Source organism: Ahaetulla prasina, chromosome 4 (assembly GCF_028640845.1).
Source record: "Ahaetulla prasina isolate Xishuangbanna chromosome 4, ASM2864084v1, whole genome shotgun sequence".
Lineage (NCBI taxonomy): Eukaryota > Metazoa > Chordata > Lepidosauria > Squamata > Colubridae > Ahaetulla > Ahaetulla prasina.
The window spans coordinates 111,372,535-111,387,892 of record NC_080542.1 but is presented as its reverse complement, the minus strand read 5'-3'; the positions used below and the strand labels follow the sequence as shown (position 1 = coordinate 111,387,892).

Sequence of the window (15,358 nt, the reverse complement as noted above, 5' to 3'; positions counted from 1 at the left end):
AAACTACTGAATTTGTTTCACTTAATATCTCTTTGGGAATGTTAATACACTAGATATCATCTTCCTATTTCTAGCTCAAATAAGTAATCATCTTGGGGTGTGAAAATGAGGTGGGAATTACTGGTTTTCTTCTTTGTATTCCTCATGGGAGGAGCCCCAATTATTCAGAAATGTGAACATCATATTGAGCAAAGGTGATAACATGATACAAGACACTGCTCTCCTTCCAATCTCACCTCTCAACACATCGAACAAATGAACAGGCCTCACCAAAAGAATGATTTTTTTTGCAATTTTATGCTGCTCAATTAACAGCCCAGCTCCCATATCTGTACTCCGAAAAAGTTCTTAGACGATGGAAATGAAATACTTTGTGCCTCCTTGGCAAATCTTTATATCTAGCACCCAAAAGGTATATAACTGTGAGAGGAAAATGCTGCATTTCTAATAGTAATGAGGAAAAAAAGTTATCAGTTCCCAAGGCATGAGCTTTCGTTGGGTTTTGGTCTTGATTCTCAGTAGATGGAGGTTATTAATTCAGCATGGTTACTTGGATTTATTAAATCCACATAGGTTTTCACCATTATTCTGAGCCAGAATTAGCGTTGTCAGCCTTTAGAGATACCTAGTTTGCTTACTTTTGTCTCTGTAATAACAAAACTAAGTTATGTAACTGATATATTCACTCTGGCAATCTATTGGGCTTCAGTGCTCAATGAGTAAAAAGAGATAATATAAATTGAATAAATAGTTGTTGACTACAGCACCAATTACTGTAAAATAATCATGCCCATCCTGCACAATGGTGAAAAACAATGTAGAAATCTGAATAGCAGTAGATGCAGTTAGGTGCAATTAGGCAACTGTATGTTAACCAAAGGAGTGACACTGATTGCCAAATCGATGTTGCTAGCTGACATGATAAAATGTGTGTACGTCGGGGCATCAGTTGCACATGCCTGCAATTGCCTTTCTTAAAATATGTCAGCCATCTGAGGAACTACAGGAAGAAACTGCTTCCTCACCCATTTCATTGTGAATTAAGGTATCTGCAAAAATAAAATGTAGATATCAAAAGGCCACACAAAACAATCATACTGTGATGGAAGTCCAACAAATAAAAACAACTGTGTTCTAAGCAATTATAAATGTAAATGTAATCTTACCATGTATTTTTTAATCAACATTTTGAAATTGTTCAGAGCAATCAAATGAACATGTTTAACCATTTCATAGCCAGCCAAATTATGCATGTCTGTTAAAAATCAGTGAAAACATTTGGCTACTTCTAGAAAACAATTTAGCTCTTTAATACATTAATTATAAAGCAATTTACATAGTGTTGGGAAATATTCTAGCAAGAACAACATAATTTTGAAGAATGCAAACCAGTTTCTGCTTAACTAAATTTATAAGGCTCCCCAGCTATAGACTCCAGCAGTGTACCATGCTAAAAAATAGATTTAAAAAACCAATATATTGTAACGATAACAACAGTGATGACCAGAAATGGCAACAAAACTTATGATCTATCATAGGTATTTCTATAAAAAGCTTGCCATCCATCTGAGCCCAAACTCTTGGATAAATGCCATATTTTTAAGCACAATTTAAACAAGGACAGGATAGGATTCATGAATCTTGGAAGGAGTTGTTGTTGCTGTGATAGAGAAAACCAACTTCCTGAGTCTCATCATATACACTAATACTCTTTGATTCATCTTGAGCATGTCAACTTTGTGTGTCTCAGACAACCAAGGCCAATGCTATTAAGATCTTTATAAATGTTAATCAATACCTTGAGATGCACCCATAACTTAATGGCAACAAATGCAACTCATAAATTGGAGGTGTTACTTGAGTGTACTGTGGTTATGTCCAACATTGGTCTTATATTCTGGATAGGTTGAAGCTTCTAAGTGATCTTTAAGAACAATCTTATGAAAATGTATTGCAATAGTCTATAGATGAAATGACCAAGGCTTGAGTGACTGTCTGGGCAGTCTCCTGGTCTAGGATCTGATGCAATAGGAGTTGGACATTACTGTTCAGGCCTGATATCCAATTTGAGGGTTTTCCTAAACTCCCAGCCACCTTCTGCTCAAGGAGACGCTGGCAATTTGGCCATGAAAACTTTCAGCCAGGAATCATCTTGCCTGCCAGATGTATACAAGATTTTGATTTTTATGCTATCTTCCTGGCTCTGTAAAGAAGGTTCTGAGGATTATTAGATTCTCTAAAAAAAATGTATGGTGACAGAAGCTTCAATAGGAAAGAAATAAAAACTATGGTCAGAGAAGCACTTCACTTAATGCCAAATGGCCAGAGAATAGAATAGACAGATTATAAATTTCAATGGATATATTTCACTCAAAATCTAGCACAGTTACATCTTGCTTTTTCAATGGTTTCATTGAGATGTAGGTACTTATCTCTTAAAACAGTAAGATGTAAAACTGCTTATGTTGATTAAGAGTTTATTTTATTTATACTTGGAGGAAGGTCAAAAAGTCAAAGTGATGGCCATGAGAACTTGATTCAAAATCCCAATGTTTTTGACATGAGTCACTGTAATGAATAAGTGAATAAAATTGATGGGAAGCTGTTGAACGAAAGATGCTGTTACGTATCAAATTGTATAAGCTATTTGACTGTGACTGACTTTCCTATTAACTAGTTATTCTCAGTGCTACAGAAATGATAGCTAATTAATATAGGTTTTTATAAGTAGTCATTAACATTTATCAAGAGACCTTAAGAGCTCTGACACACTTCTATTCCTATCAAGAATTTAAAGGCTTTCCAAGAAAAGTTCTTTAATGGCTCCTAAATAACTTCCTATTGCCTCATGGCAGCTATCCATAGATTAAAAGACTATAAGAATTGGATACTCTCTTAATTAATCATAGACATTTATACTGCTAATTTTTGGAAATTTATACTGGCACTGAAATCCGTTATGAATTGCATGCTTTTATGAAAATTGTTTTTGATTAACATTCAAGGCTAAACTTTATATACAGAAATGTCAATTGCTCCCTGATTTTCATGCAAACTTTGTATGGTTTCTCTAAAATGGCAAGTTCTGAAATGTTCATATTGGAGTTTTTATACTCAAAATTGTAATGAGTCAGATCTAAGCAGATGTAATTATAAGAGATCCTGCATATGTCTACTCAAAAGCAAATCCATTCAAGTTCAAGGAAGCTTTTCTCAGAAAATAGGGTACAACATTGGAGCTCACTTTATCAGCAGTTCTTTGTTGCTTTCTCTAAATTAGGAATAAGAATCACATGCCTATTCCAGATGTTGATAGACTCTAACTGGATTATAGCTGTGTTGATATGATATGATATAGTTGTGATATGAGTTCTCTTTCAATAGCATATGAATAGCCATATTCTTTCTATCCCTAATATAAATATTAGAAAATTCCTACAGTAGATCCTCTTCTATAATTTCTAAACATAATTTAGTTTATCCAATAATGTATAAAAGAAAGTAAAGTTATTATTACCTGTAACATTTAAACCATCTGATCTTTGGCACCATACAGTCCGAGATGATCCCTTCCATGGGCTGGCCATCCAATTGTATTCATAGCAATGGCCATCTGAATGGAAAAGATTGAAAGATTCCATTATATTCTAGGTTTTGGCTTGGATTGGAAAGTTATGCCTGGCGGTTGTCTTTCATTTTACTTTTCATTTTCATTTTACTTTTAGTTTTATTAATAAGATCTGCCTATGAGCAGGAATTAGAATGGCACATCAAATCTCACATAGTTCATGTGTATATTTATTTTAGACATATTTAGTTTTCAAGGAAAACATTTTATAGTTTAGAGATATTAAAAATGAATACACATAAGTGGCTGCATAACAAATAAGGGCAGCATGTGATCAATTGCCATTTAAAAGGTTTACAATTTTAAGAAAAATGAAACTTGTTCAATATAGAAATCGAAGTGAACAGCAAGAAACATTCCCTTAAGTGAGCATTCTGTGACTCTAATACCATCATTAAAAGGGCTTTTTCCTATCCTGGCATGTGATGATTGTCTAAAACTGAGAGGGTTATCTTCATATGGTCCAAAGCAAAGGTTATATTCATCTGGAAGGGACAATGCAACAGTATCTGACTCAAAGGTCCTACCAGTTGTAAAAAGCACCAGCACTTTGAATTGGACCGAAAGATGGGTTAAAAAAGCTTAGTAAAGCTGTTTTAACCCCAGAAACTTCCTTTCCGGTGCTCAGTCAAAGCAATATTCAGATTTTGTTTGGAATTATCTTCAAAGGCAGCTCTTTCTTAAGTCAAGCCTAGATGTTTGGAATTATCTTCAAAGGCAGCTCTTTCTTAAGTCAAGCCTAGATGTTATCAGCGCATGAATTATCTTACTAAGTTCTCTCTGCCCAGGGGTGAAATGCTCCCGATTGGGACCAGATCGCCCAATCCAATAGTGATGGCGGCAGGTGGTTCAGAGAACCGGTAGCAAAAATCCCTCCCCACCCCATGCCCAGCTGAGCCACGCAATCATCAGAGGGTTTTTTTTTTTAACTTTTAAAAGCATTTTTTCTTTGGCCGAAGAAATGCTTTTAGAAGTAAAAAAAAAGTCTCTGATGATCACACGGCTCAGCTGGGATTGTCTGAACGTTTTAAAAGCATTTTTTTCTCAATCCTTTCGGCCGAAGAGGCTTTAAAAATGCTTTTAAAGGGTTCTGGTGATCAGGCAACTCAGCTGGGATCATCAGAACCCTTTAAAAGCATTTTTTCTACAACCACTTTGGCCGAAGAGGTTGTAAAAAAATGCTTTTAAAAGGTTCCTCTGGCGATCCAAGATGAGTTGCCTGATCATCAGAGGCTTTTAAAAGCATTTTTTCTACAACCTCTTCAGCTGAAGATGTAGAAAAAATGCTTTTAAAAGTAAAAAAAAATTGGCCACGCCCACCCAGTCACATTAACCCCCCCAAGCCACGCCCACAGAACCGGTAGTAACAAATTTTACATTTCACCCCTGACTCTACCATAAATGTCAGCAACGTTGCATTGGAGTTCCAAGCCCGTTATTGAAATATTTAGTCAGAATCGAGGACCTTCTGCATAGAACAATGCATGTTTCAATGCTCAACTCTGGACCCTCCCTCTCTCTTTATAGACAGCACAAAGAGAAAAAGTGTGCATTCATTTTCTGTATCTGTAACAGGAGAGTGATATTCCCCCTGCTATTTTTTGTTATTATTGTTTATTAATAGAATGACACATACTTTGCTATAGATTCTGGTACTTACCATTACATTGTCTTGTCTCCAAAGCTTGGTTTGGACAAAGGTGCTGATTTTCTACATCTTGAACAATCACTGCTCGTGATCGAACCTGTATTCCTCCAAAACCAAGATCTTCCCCATTGATACAGGTCAGCTGACAAATGCTCCACTGTGACCACTCCTTTAAGTAACAGTCACCTACACAGCAAGGGGAGAGGGCATATAAATGACCCAACACGTTAGCAAAGAAAAAGGGTTTGTAATAATCTCTTACAGTTAATTAGCATTCTGCCCAAATCGGTTTTTTTAAATAAACCTCATTCCCAAACCTCTGTATAAGCATGAATTCATATAACTTTTATACCATATATTTTAGTTTTCATGATTTGTAAGATTACAAAAGTAAATTTCTACACAATATTATTTACAATGAGCAACACATACATTTAATAAATAACAAAACAATAATCTAAATAAGAGGTAGTCCTCACCAACTTCCTCATTTAGTGATGGTTCAAAGTTAAAACAGAGTAGGAGAAAAAATTGTAACTAAGAGTTGCGTGTACACAATCTCAGCATCCTGCACTATATATTTATCATCTGTGTGCTTTGCAACTGGCTTGCAACAAGTTAAACAAAAAAGTTGAAGTAAAGATTTAGGTTTTGGTCACGTCACGATTCAATGACTAAAGGGGAAGTGAGAACATAAGCCTATCATGGTTATCTGAGTTTCTACTTAAGAATTGTGGCGCTTAATAGGTCCTAATTATGATTATTAGATTGATATCTTGTCCCCCACCCCCAGGAGCTCAAGCCAGACTATGTAAGCATAGCCTACTTTAAGTTTTCCAAAACCGACAGAAATATTTGCCTGAAAGTCATGCAGTGACCTTCCATAAGTAGGATGAACTGAGCTTGGGCCTCCCAGATTCTAATCTAACTAACTCTTTAGCCATTGGAGCTAAATAGCTTTGGCAGCAGAATATTTGGTAAGCAATAGGACTATGCATCCAGATTCAAAGGGCAAGATTTGATTTGGAGCACACATGGGCATGTGTCTGGAGAGCAACAGCTAGTGATAAACATTTGTATTTCAGGTGGAAACAAGGGATCCTTGATAGTCTCTGAGCTGGATTGTTTTTTTGTCGACGTTTCATTACATTACTAAGTACTATACAATGATGATGATGTTACCCAGTTTGGGTAATGAACCGTCTGCAAGAAAACAACCCCCAGAGACTGACTTTTGCTGACTTACAGTTTACAATGTCCCAGAAGCTTTTGATAAGTTTAAGACAAATGCTGGGAGTTATAGTTTAACAATATTTGCAGCAGCAAGGGATTCCCAACTCTGTGGTAAGAGAGGTGGAAGATTTAAAATAATAAGACACAGCAAAAATCCTTGCCAGCGTTTTGTTTTGGTTTTTTAGATGCTGACATGGGATTATTCATTAAAGAAAACAAAGTGAAGCTGGAGCAATTGTGAATGAATGAACTCTTCGGGGAATTTAGGGTCTTTGACAAATGCTCAAACCTGCATAACTCTAATCAGAAATGTATGAAAAATTAGTTCCATCTGAATTTTCATGGAAAAGTACATAGTTTATATCCATATCTGTTCCACATCTATGCAACCCCCCCACCCCCAAGATACACAAATTGTACTTACCAAACCTCAGTGTGCTTGGGAATTTAAAGAAATGTACAAAACATCTATAGTAAGGAAATTTCTATACAAATGAAGAAATCAGGGCACAAAAATGCATCACATTAGATAAAAAAAAACTTATAAAAATCTGTTTCTCAGGAAAATCTGTACAAAATGTATAAGTCTTAGAAAAATGTTCCAGAAAACACATATAGGTTTTCATTCTTTTTAAAATAAAAAATAAATTATTTAACTGTAGCAAAAAAATATTTTTCAGTTTCTAGTAAGCAAACTCTATACTTGGATTAGAGAATCAGGCAAAATCTTTCCTGCTTAAAAAAAAAATGGGACTGAAGTCATATTTGCAAATAATACTGTAAATGGAGGCCATAAAACTAGAAAGGCATCCAAGCTTGCAAATGAGTACAGAACTTTAATTATTTCAGTACATGGGCTATTAAAAATTCATGTTGCTTTACATTATGTTGACAAGTAAAATCAACTCAGTGTTAACAATGCCTTAATAAAGAAGGTTTATTTGCAAACATTATAACATTGTGTAAAGAAATGAATTATTGAATGAACAATATATGTATAATTAGGGCACATGTATCATCTTTTGATACATTAACATAAGTGCATATTAACCTATCCCCACATGTATGTTAATTTTTTTTTGGTGAAAGATAAAATGGGGTGGAAAAAGGACTTCAAGTGAAAGACCATAAAATTCCAAGAATAAAAACAAAGCCCTTGTAGTGTTAAATATTACCTTTAAGAAGAGCAGTATGTTCTTGTTGAATTAGCTAGCAAAAAAATAAAATCTTACAAAAAGTTGGTAAAGATTATGATTTATTTTATAATGGAAAAAAGGAGGCAATGTTATGTAAAGCTCAATCAAAATGTGTTGATTCTCCCACTGACTGTCTTACTAATTCTTCCTAATTAGACTTTCAGGAATCATTGCAAAAGATTTCAGTTCTTAAGGTGGTTTTTAGTGGTTTAGAAATGATGAATAGAATAGCAGTGAATGATGAAACATAAAAATGAACATAAGCATGCTTATGTTTAAAACAATTATCCAAAAGAGAAAGAAAAGCATATACACATCTAATAATCATAATTATCATTTCTTTGGTGGTCTAATCCAATATTATTATCATTCTCATTATTCTGTTCATGCAATTTAACAAAATTCCTCTCTCAAATTACTGCATTTATTGAGAAAGTTTCATAACTGTTCCTAAAATTCATTTGGTTCTTTCTTAATTACTATTTAGTGAATCGTAAGATGTAGCTATCACTAATGTATTGATTCCTATTTTCATATCCATTCATAGCAATCTAGGTTACACAAACCATACTTGGACATATGTTTTAGTTATTTCATATGTTTCCATTACTTCCTTGCTTTCACAAATTTATCTTACATTCCAAATACCGTATATACTCGAATATAAGCCGATCCGAGTATAAGCCGAGGTCCCCAATTTTACCCCAAAAACTGGGGTAAACTGGGGACTCGAGTATAAGCCGAGGGTGGGAAATGAGGCACCTACCGGTTGGGGAAACCCTCCCTCCCTCAGCTGAGAAGGCTGGCGGCCCCCCCGCCCCGCCCTCTCACTGCACCGGCAGGGCTTCAGTCCGGTAAAATGTGAAAAAAAGAAAAAAAAAAACTCGAGTATAAGCCGTATATACTCGAGTATAAGCCGAGGGGCTTAAAAAAAAAAAAAAACTCGAGTATAAGCCGTATAGACCCGAGTATAAGCCGAGGGGACGTTTTTCAGCACAAAAAATGTGCTGAAAAACTCGGCTTATACTCGAGTATATACGGTAGCCATTTTTCATATGCCAGTTGTCCCAAAGAGAGCCCATAGATATTGATCTCCATGATCAATCCTGGCTTTGCTCTAATGAGGTTTTTGCAAAATACTGTTCAGTAAGAATTTGTATAGAAAAAGTTACCTGGCCTAGACCTACTTGTCCTGCAGCTAGGACGAGCCTGGTCAGTTCTGTCAGATTTTATCAGCAGCACCCAAATGCAAACAAAGTCAATTTTGTCCTAAGTATGCTCATGCTAGTCTATGCAAGCTCATCTCTAAACCATAGACTATCTTGCAATCCTGCATATTGTTTTTTTTTAAAAAATATTATTGAATTTCAAATTATTAATGTATTAATAGCTTTTACCCTGCTGTTGTAATAAGAGAGTTTAAAGAAAAGATTAATGTAGAGGTCAAATTCCTTTTGCCTTACTTTGATCCACAACAATACAATATAGGAAATAATATAATTTTCTTTGTCTTTCTTTCAAAACATCATCAGCATTGGATTCAACATCTGTTTTACAAAATAAGCAAACAAATGAAATACCTGGACAAGGCACAGTACAAGCTTCTTCAAGTACAATTTTCTTATTGCCATCAACCATAGGTTCAATTTCCCCACAATATTCTTCTTCAACTTTTTTGCCAATGTCATCACTAGATCCATCATAGACCACACAGAATATATTTCTAATTCTTGTCCCTTCCCCACACTGGGCATCCTGGAAAAGATGTTCATAAAAAGTCAGAATAAGGGAAAAAAACTGAATAAAATGCCACAAAAGGGCAATGGGATACTGGGCCATGCTTTGAAACCACAGATAGCGCCAAAGTGCATGCAATTAGTGGCTTAACCTGTGATAAAGATCTGTATGTACTGTATAAATAAATTTTCCAATTGAAAAGCCAAAACACAACACTTTAGGCTTAACAATTTAGGAAAAATAAAGTCATGCTTATTTTCTAACCATCGGAAAAATCAGGTCATGTATGTTTTCTATGTGCACATTTAATAAAAAGTTCTTATTTAATAAATGAGACAAGTGTAGATAAGATAGAACAGCTTATTAGTGAATTGTTCTATAGAATCTTGTTTTTCTATTTAGGCCAAAATTTAAGAAGTATACTATATACTATATATACTATAGAAGTATATAAATCAGCTTTCCCTAATCTGCCATTCTCCATATACTCCAGATGCCATATATCGGCATGCATCACAAATATTTAAGGATGAAAACTCCAGGTACTAGTTTTACCTCAACTTTACATTCTTCCCATGAACTGTATTGCCATCGATAACAAGGCTTTACTGGGCAAGGTTTGAACTGCTCCATTTGTGAAGGACAAGGTCTGCCATCACCTTGGAAAGGTTGAATAACAGTTCTCTTTCGTGTCATCCTTCCTTCAAAGCAGAGAAAAAGAGAGAGCATTTAGTGCTGATATTGTATGTGTTTTAAGACATGTAATTTCAAGTCATAAATCCTGCTTTAGCTAGGAATGATGTTGGAGCATTCTAAGGAGCAGCCCAGAAATATGGTCTGGATCAATCTTTCCCATTCACTTAACCTCCAAATGTATTAGATTCAACTCCCAATCAGTAATTGGGCTAATTAAAATCCAGCATAGATTGAGGATACCAAGTAGGGAAGGCTGGCTAAAAAATTGGAAAGTAGAGATTCTGTTATGTGTCAGATGTGACAGACGTTACACACATATAAACCCCTCCATCTATCCATCTTTTTTTTTTTTCTCCCATTAGTGATCCAGAATCCTTCTTCTTTCTTTCTTTTTTTGGTTCTGTTTTTCTTTCTTACTGGAACAAAATGTACAGGTTTTTGTTTTTTTTTACATTTATATCCCGCCCTTCTCCGAAGACTCAAGGCGGCTTACAGTGTATAAGGCAATAGTCTCATTCTATTTGTATATTTTACAAAGTCAACTTATTGCCCCCCGAACAATCTGGGTCCTCATTTTACCTACCTTATAAAGGATGGAAGGCTGAGTCAACCTTGGGCCGGGCTTGAACCTGCAGTAATTGCAGGCTACTGCGTTCTAATAACAGGCTCCTTACAGCCTGAGCTATTCCGGCCCTACAGTGATGGGTCAAATAGATGGATGTATTACAAAGCATGTACATTTGTATATTTTGATTTGTTTTGTCTGCACAGGATAATTTGACATCTTCTTGACATGAATCTAAACATATCAAATACTATTACCATAATAGGCATCTTTGACAAATTTGGAGCAATAAAGAAATAATTGTTATATTGAATGCAGCTTTGACAGCCACTAACAGCAGAATTATCTGCCAGTGCTATAAATGAAGCATGCTATAATGTTATCACAGTTCCTATGATATCACAAATGAAATGAATCAGCTATTCAAAAGAAAAAAAAATAAGATTAGCATCTATAATACATTCTTGATTAAGTATCCATCTATCATTACACTTCCATTGTATAAGCCATAAACCACTGGTGGGATTCAAATTTTTTTACTACTGGTTCTGTGGGCGTGGCTTGGTAGGCGTGGCATGGCTTGTTGGGTGTGGTGGGCGTGGCAGGGGAAGGATACTGTAAAATCTCCATTCCCACTCCACTCCAGGGGAAGGTTACTGCAAAACCCCCATTTCTTCCCGATCAGCTGGGACTTGGGAGTCAGAGAATAGACAGGGTCAGGGTCAGTCAGAGGTGGTATTTACTGGTTCTCCAAACTACTCAAAATTTCCATTACCAGTTCTCCAGAATTGATCAGAACCTGCTGAAACCCACCTCTGCCATAAACAACAACAACAACAACAAAAAACCAAGCAAAATGAAATAATTGTTGATTCAGAAGCCAACTGATAACAGGAGACATCCACCTTGACTCCTGGCAGGATTGGACTTCCCTTGAAAAAGTTGGTTCATAATCTGGGCTTCTCCTAGAATCATCACTGCTACTGGAAGAACACAAAGGATAGAAGGGCCTATGCACATCAGTTGTAACCTTACCTAGAACAGGAGGCACTAGGACTATGGCTTACATTCTTGTCTTCCAGTACTTCAATTACTAAAATTCGCATACATTGAAGACCATTTAAAAACACCAGGTAACAAAGCATATCAGCTGCTTAGTACAGAACTGAAGTACAGTCACATAATACTAATGCAGGAATAGTGCTGGTTATTGTTTCCAACCACAGCTCAAGGATACTGATTGCTGCCTATATAGCTGTGACGGCAAACCCATGGCACATGTGCCAGAGATGGCACCCAGCACCCTTTCTGTGGGCATGTGAGCTGTCTTCCCAGTTCAGCTATATTGCGTATGCTCATGCGCCTCCTGCTGACCAGCTGATCTTTGGGTCTCTGCCGTGCATGCGTGGGGGACGGGGCATTTGTGGGGGGCGTGCGTGCATTGCATTTTGGGAGTTTGGGCACTTTGGGCATACGGTCTGCAAAAGGTTAGCCATCACTGCTATATAGCATGGGACTGGTTATTTCAGAGACTCCTCATCCAAGTCAACTCTGTACATCTAACCTGAGTAAATAAAATTGCTGTTGTTCAGTCATAAAGTCGTATCAACTCTTTATGACCCATAGATCACAGCATGCCAGTCCACCCTGTCCTTCACTGTTTCCCAGAGTTTGCCCAAATTCATGTACATTGCACTGATTGCTTTATCTAACCAGCTCTTCCTTTGCAGTCCCTTTCTCCTTTTGCCTTCAACGTTTTCCAACATCAGGGTCTTTTTCAGTGAGTCTTCTCTTCTAATTTGGTGAGATATCCTGTTAAAAGCCCTCTCCTATTAGGAGATGTAGTAGAGGGAGCACTGAAGCAGGTGTGCATGATGGCAGCAATTTTTCTTTGGCAAACTTATCTTGGAAACACAAATACTTCCCACTTTTATGAACTTCCAAAGGATAGTAAAAAACTGACTTTTTAATAAGCCTTTGCTAATTAGCTAAAGAAAGATTTCTGCCATTATTGTGTGTTATTACATTTTTTTGGTTTTTATTGCATTGTTCTATGTATTGAACTTTGATTTTGTACCTTCTAGAGCTTAAAGAGTCAGGCATTTAATAAAACTTATACATAAGCAAAGGATTTATCTTTTTTAAAGCTTAACCTGCTGTGTGAATTCTCCTAGTGGTATTCAGTAGTATGCCAGCTAATCCACTAGCTAGATTACTATGGCTTGCTAAGAAATTAAAGTTGAAAAATTCTGCTTTGGCATTATATTAATTCAAGTAGCTTTAAATTTGACCCATTTGAAAAAAGATAAGTCAGGTTCTGGTTAAAAGTAATCCTAGTTGCCATTTAGGATGGTGTGAGTAAGAAATTTAACGGGGAAAAGCACCTATTTCACAAGTAGATCTAATATTTGTTAAAAAGAATGGTGAGGAGTATTGACTTTGCTTTGTGCTTTTCTCCTTATATGTAGTTGCATTCTTCGTAATTAAGGCCTAGGTCCAAATAGGAGAACATCTGGTTTCAATACCCTTATACTTTTAGTAACTTCCTCAATGTTCTAGCTTTTGTGAACACAAAAGAAATGCCTTTATAACATAGATGTAAGCTACTTTGCAGAATGGAAACATAATACTATCAGGCAAAGTTTCTTCCAGCTTAAGACAAGCTTTGTTTGATCCAATATACCATACAGCAGTGTTTCTCAAACTTGGTAACTTAAAGATGTATAGACTTCAACTGCCATAATCCCTCAACCAGTGATTATTTAAAATTCATACATCTACAGGTTGCCAAGATTGAGAAATGTTACATAGAGATAGGTTCCTGTGGTCATCCCACAGAAACATTCACTCTATCTTCTGTCCCCGGAATCAGAATGGCAATTTGTTCAGCAATATAACAAGTTGGCAATATAGCAAGCTTATAAGAAAGCAAACCATATCTGCCTCAATCTAGCAATCTTTCTACCAAAGCCTCTGCCCCTTAGTTTTTCTTCTTCTTCGGATGACTGATAACTGGGTTCATTTAACAATCACCAGGAAGCTTTTGAACTAACCAGTTAGGCCACAAGCCTGTGAGCATTCAGACCATGGAGACCAGTCTGAGAGTTGACAGTTTACAGGACATTCCACCATGCAGGAGGTGTTCATATTCCAAGTTTTTTCCAGACCAAGCTAAAAAAAAAAAGATATACCAAATAGGTGGGTCAGATGAAAAATTATCAATTCAACAGAATAAATTAATTCAACACTTATAAATTAATAATCACAAAAGGAAAAATTGTACCAATTCATATAAGGATCTAAATACACTTGCAGTGCTTTAATAAAATTAATTGGCTTTCTCTTGCAACCTACAGCTTCCTACTGTCCCAGTTCCATTTTATGGCCATCATAGATCATTAGGATCATACTGACTAAATTTGGCAACAAAGTTTTCATTTTCAGTTGTGCAATTTTTTAAAAGTGGTACAATTTTTTCAAAAAAGGCTAAAAGAGTTTGTTAAAAGGTAGCTCTGCGCTGCCCTCTATATTCATGACAGCCGTATTATTTTCCTGGGTTCAATAATATATTCAACAGCAAAAAAATCCCCAATAAAATGTGATATTATATGCAAAAAGATATCTTCCCCATTTTCATGTTCCAGGGGTCAGTAATACAATATAATCATTAGTGTGAATTCTCGAATTTCTGAAACTAACAGATACAGTCCTCCCTATGACCATATCATTTAGAGACAAAAACTCTAGTCCCAAATGCCTTCATAATTTGAAGACTAACCATAATTCAAAATATTTTTCATGAAAAAAATATGATTTGACAGAACACACAAAAAAATGAGAAGACTATCATTGTTCTAAATTTTGTTCTATTTTTTTGAGAATTTAAGAGCATTCTAGAACTACAGTTTAAGAAACCTTGTTCTATTATGTTCAGATAGTAGGTATTTTGTACACAAAAAATAGACTTCTTGCTGTCTTGCTTACAACCAGAGAATAAATATTATGAAAGAATAGAAAGCTGAATATTAAAACAATGTTCCTAAATTATAATGGGAAGTAAGGAAAATGGCTCTATCCTACTTATTCTAGTAGTGAATGTAAACATTGCTTTTTTTAATGGGAGGGGATAATTATTCTGGTTTCCCACTTAATTAATCCCACTGTTCCTTATAATTTCAGAAAAGGCACTCATGCTTTTCAAATAGCTATGTTGAGAGGCATACACTGAATTCTGTCTCATTAAATAAGCAATATAAAATAATACAACAGAAACCAATTGCCAAATATTGTTTGGAGACATATGCTATTAAGTTTCATGCCAAGCACAGCAATAAATCTCAGCTTTCCAGACATTCTACTTCAGGGGACTTGCTTATAGCAGAAAAGTTCACAGACACAACATGATTATATGTGTATTCCTTTATTGCAAATGAGGTAGAAGCATATATACACAAATTATCTGTCTCTTGAAGAAATTAAGCTCTATATTTTGCTTCATAGTTGAATTCCAGGCCTTTTCCTTTTGCATTTTTCAGGCTGTGGAAAATTGTACTGTTCTTTTTCCAGCCTTGATTGAGTGGGACCTACTCAATAGTTGTATAATGATTATTTCACCCAATTCTTAGTGTCCTAACCAGATTCATTCACATATTCGT

General features: G+C 35.7%; 1 protein-coding gene across 3 annotated transcripts in view; it reads right to left on the bottom strand.

Moving 5' to 3' along the window:
- Nucleotides 1-15,358, bottom strand: part of THSD7A (thrombospondin type 1 domain containing 7A) — a 302,477-nt gene that overhangs the window by 12,926 nt on the left and 274,193 nt on the right. For all 3 annotated transcript variants that reach the window (XM_058181258.1, XM_058181256.1, XM_058181257.1), the window contains 5 exons: nt 13,757-13,874; nt 9,998-10,143; nt 9,286-9,460; nt 5,289-5,462; nt 3,518-3,613 (listed from right to left, as the gene is read on the bottom strand). In XM_058181258.1, the coding sequence (XP_058037241.1) occupies nt 3,518-3,613; nt 5,289-5,462; nt 9,286-9,460; nt 9,998-10,143; nt 13,757-13,874 (709 nt within the window). The remainder of the gene's footprint in view (nt 1-3,517; nt 3,614-5,288; nt 5,463-9,285; nt 9,461-9,997; nt 10,144-13,756; nt 13,875-15,358) is intronic.